Genomic DNA, 4,444 nt, shown 5'->3' with positions numbered 1-4,444 from the left:
TGCTTAGCCAATAGCTGTGATGTTTGGAATGTCACTCACTTCCAAAGTTCTCCCAAGTGACTGAAAGCAGGCCAACATCAAGCCCACCTTCAAGAAAGGGAGAAACCACCAATCCATTAATTATCACCACATAAGTCTAACTTCTGTTGTATGCAAGGTCCTTGAGAGCATCATAAATGATGCACTGGTCTCTCACCATGAAAAAAACTACTCACTTTCAAAAAGTCAGCATGGTTTCTATAAAGGTCGCTCAATTAATACAAACAATTGAATCAAATGACTTTGTGACCAGACTCTTGGATGATGGCCTTCTGGTGGATGTCATATTCTTTGATCAAGCAAAATTATTTGATAAAGTACAACATCAACTTCTCCTGCTGAAAATGGAAGCATGCAGGGTGTATGAGGATATAGTTGCCTGGATTGAAGCCTTTCTTACTGGAAGAACTCAGAGGGTAGTCATTCATGATGCCACAGGTAAAACTCTTTATGATGATGAAATTCCTGTCATTAGTGGAGCCTTACAGGGCACAATCCTGGGGTTCACGTTGTTCGGCATATATACTATTGACTGTACTACTCACCCGAAAAACCCATGGGCACTATATACTGGCAATTGCAAGCTCTTAGGATTGGTCCAAATTAGCCCCAATCACTCAACAATGCAAGAAGATTTAGATCAGTTATCTAGATGGTCATCTGAGTGGAGTTTGCAGTTTAACATGTCAAAATGCAAAGTCCTGCATCTTGGATATGACAATTCTAGATGACTGTACCATATTGGGGATGAGTTATGTGAGGCTTAAAGTGAGGAGGAAGACCCGGGGGTTATTCTCGATGACGAACTTAAGTTCCTCAACCATACACAAGCTCAAGTTGCTAAAGCAACCCGAGCCCTAGGGCTCATAAAAGGGACATTTACCACCAGGAAGTTGTGTGTGGTCAGGAAGCTGTACAAAGCTATTGTACATCCACAACTGGAATTTAGAATGACCCTAGCGTCTCCCCATTATAAAATGGACGTTAAAGCACTCGAGAGTGTCCAATGGTGAGCAAAAAAGCTCGTACCAGCTTTGCAAGACAAGCCGTATGAGGAACGCCTTGTATCCCTCGAACTCCCCGCCCTAGTATATCAAAGGAAAAAAGGAGACGCAATTGCTACTCACAAACTGCTAGAAAATTACCTCTCGAGTCAAGTGTTCTCCTTATCCCTTGTAAGTACGACTATAGGTCACACAAAGAAGCTGCAAGTCTCCCGTTGCCATCAACATGAGTGCCAAAAATTTATTCTCTGTATGCACTGTCCCTTTCTGGAACCTCTCTGAAGCCACCATCCAGTCCCAAACCATAAATGCATTCAAGAAAGGAGTTGATTAGGACTGGGCCAATGCAGATTGTAGGCTAGCCTGGGATGCCATACCATAGTCATGTCACACCACCAGCAAGATGTTCCACAGGAGGGTCATCACCAGCTTATGTCACTAGACATAAGATCTAAGATAATCCAGATACTGCAAAGATATCTGCATATTTTAGAAGTGGCTTTTTTTTAACATAAATGAAATAGATAGAAGTAAAAAAATTTGAGTTATCTTAATAATCTATCTTTGCTGAATTGTAAAATCTCCAAAGCAATTATCTTTTCTTGTTTCATTGTTCCTCATTTTTTTTTGTGGTATATCACCTTAAATTACAACATCTGCCAATCAAGGTAAACTTGTAGATACTGGATCAGTGTTCAGGTGAGCAAGAGCATCCCATGCAGTTCACCTTGCTTTTTTAAGCTAGTCTTGATGAGCTGAATTATTGAAAGCATCAGCATGGATATTAGTTTTGTTTTTCATACATGCTCAAAGCCACAATTTTAGAGGAGGTGGGGCATTGGACGATGTTTCCAAGAGCAGGGGGATTAAAAAATCTATTAAAATGTGCTTTATTGCCCAGATTTTAAACTATTCTAGTTGGATAGAACCTAAAAGAATAGGGAATTTTTGCCACAAATTTATTGGAATTTTCACAATGTTCTTATTTTATTATATGTATAAACTATTAGCCAAACAGGATTAGGAAACCAGCTTATATTTTTGACAGAAGAAAATAGTGGTTGTGTTCCACAGACATGTTGAGTAGCTATAAATTGCATGATAATATGCCCTTTTATTGTTATGATAGAAATTCTAAGGCTTGATGATGGGGTATTTAACACTCTGTTGATCATTTACATGTATAGCATAAAAGTAGGTTTAAATAGACAAAATGCATTGAAGAAGAAAATTGCCCAACGATCAAAAGGTTTGCAGTCTTTGGGGCCTTGTGGAGTCTTTCTGTTTTGTCCCTGTGGAGTCTTGCTTTTAAAAAAAATTTGAAAAATTTTTGTGAAACAGTGCATATGCTACAGAAAACAATTTTTTTTTCAGTTTCAAAATAAAAACAGCATCACTAAATTTTCCTAACTTTTTTTTTTTAATTTATCATGCAAATGAGCCGAAGGCTACAGAGTACAAGCATCAATCCTAGTTACACTGGGAAACAAAAATAAACCTGTTTTGCAAAAGAGTGGATTTTACAAAAGAATATAATTGAAGCAAAGAACTGGCTCACATTGTGGACTGGGATGCTTTGCTTCACAAGCATAGCAATTATATAGGTCATGAAGTTGTCACCATCACTAATTTAAGGTCAAATCCCTCAATTTGACCTCCACGTGTTAAAATGAAGTACCGTAGTGAAAAAGTTAAAATAGCAATATCATTTCAAACGTAACAAGAGCCAAGAGCTCATATGGCACCTGTGACGAGGTCGGAAGAGCCAAGAGCCTCTTCCCACTAAGTTCGATTACAATCTTTCCACTCTAAGCGTTTTCCAAGATTTCTGGTTTCCCCCTTAAACTACCCCAACGTCACCGGATCCAGTCGGGATTTAAAATAAGAGCTCTGAGACACGAGGTGCTTCTAAATATCAAATTTCATTAAGATCCGATAACCCTTTTGTAAGTTAAAAATACCTGATTTTTTCTATTGTATCCGAATTAATCGTCCTTCCACTCCCCCCAGATGGTCAAGGCGGGGAAGCGACTATTTCTAATTTAATCTGGTCGGGTCCCTAATATGCCTGCCAACTTTTAGCGATTGTTATATTGATTACGTATCTAGTTTCGGATCTTCTTCATGTAAAAATTGGGGTGGTCCAAGATTCGAACCTGAGACCTCTTGTACCCTAATCAAGAATCATACCCCAAGACCACGAGCCATACTTAAGAAGAACAATCATTTTTTTTTATCGACAAATAAAATTTTTCTCAACTATCTTGTTCGCTCCCCCCCCCCCCAGATGTTCGAATCGAAGAAGAGACTATTTCTAATTTAATCTAGTCTGGTCGCTGATACGCCTGCCAACTTTCATCGTCCTAGCTTATCTGGAAGTGCCCAAACTAGTAAATCCCCTCCAACTCCCCCAAAGAGAGTGGATCCGGTCCAATTATGTCAATAACGTATCTAGGACATGTGCTTATTCTTCCCACCAAGTTTCATCCCGATCTCTTCACTCTAAACGTTTTCCAAGATTTCCGGTTTCCCCCTCCAACTCCCCCCAACGTCACCGGACACGGTCGGTATTTAAAATAAGGGCTCCTTCTAAATATCAAATTTCAGTAAGATCTGGTCACCTGTTCGTAAGTTAAAAATACTTAATTTTTCTAATTTTTCCGAATTAGCCCCCCCCCCCTCTTACTCCCGCAAAGAGAGCCATTCTGGTCTGGTCGTGTTAATCACGTATCTAGGACCTGTGCTTATTCTTTCTACCAAGTATCATCACGATCTCTCCACTTTAAGCGTTTTCCAAGATCTCCAGTTTCCTCCTCCAATTCCCCCCAGTGTCACCGGATCTGGTCAGGATTTAAAATAAGAGCTCTGAGACACGAGGTCCGTCTAAATTTTAAATTTGATTAAGATAAAATCACCCGTTCGTAAGATAAAAAAATACCTCTTTTCTAATTTTTCTAAATTAACCCCTCCCCCCACCTCCCCCAAAGAGTTCGGATCATTTCAGTTTATGTCAATCACTTATCTAGGACTTGCGCTTGTTTTTGCCACCAAGTTTCATCCCGATCCCTCCACTCTCAGCGTTTTCCAAGATTTCAGGTTTCCCCCTTCAACCCCCCCCAATGTCATCGGATCCGGTTGGGATTTAAAATAGAAGTTCTGAGACAGGATATCCTTCTGAATACCAAATTTCATTAAGATCTGATTACCCGTTCGTAAGTTAAAAATATTTCATTTTTTCTAATTTTTCCGAATTAACCGTCCCCCCCACTCCCCTCCTAGGTGGTCGAATCGGGGAAAAGACTATTTTTAATTTGATCTGGTTTGGTCCCTGATACGCCTGCCAAATTTCATCGTCCTAGCTTATCTGGAAGTTCCCAAACTAGCAAAACCGGGACAGACCG

General features: G+C 39.8%; 1 protein-coding gene across 1 annotated transcript; it reads left to right on the top strand.

The window, feature by feature from the left end:
* The first annotated feature begins 230 nt into the window (after window positions 1-230).
* On the top strand, window positions 231-770 carry LOC136027750 (uncharacterized). The gene has a single exon (XM_065705207.1). The coding sequence runs from the start codon at window positions 231-233 to the stop codon at window positions 768-770; it is 540 nt and encodes a 179-aa protein (XP_065561279.1).
* The last annotated feature ends 3,674 nt before the right edge of the window (window positions 771-4,444 follow it).

This window comes from Artemia franciscana, chromosome 5 (genome assembly GCF_032884065.1).
Source record: "Artemia franciscana chromosome 5, ASM3288406v1, whole genome shotgun sequence".
In the NCBI taxonomy this organism is placed as follows: Eukaryota; Metazoa; Arthropoda; class Branchiopoda; order Anostraca; family Artemiidae; genus Artemia; species Artemia franciscana.
This window is presented reverse-complemented; position numbering and strand designations above follow the sequence as displayed.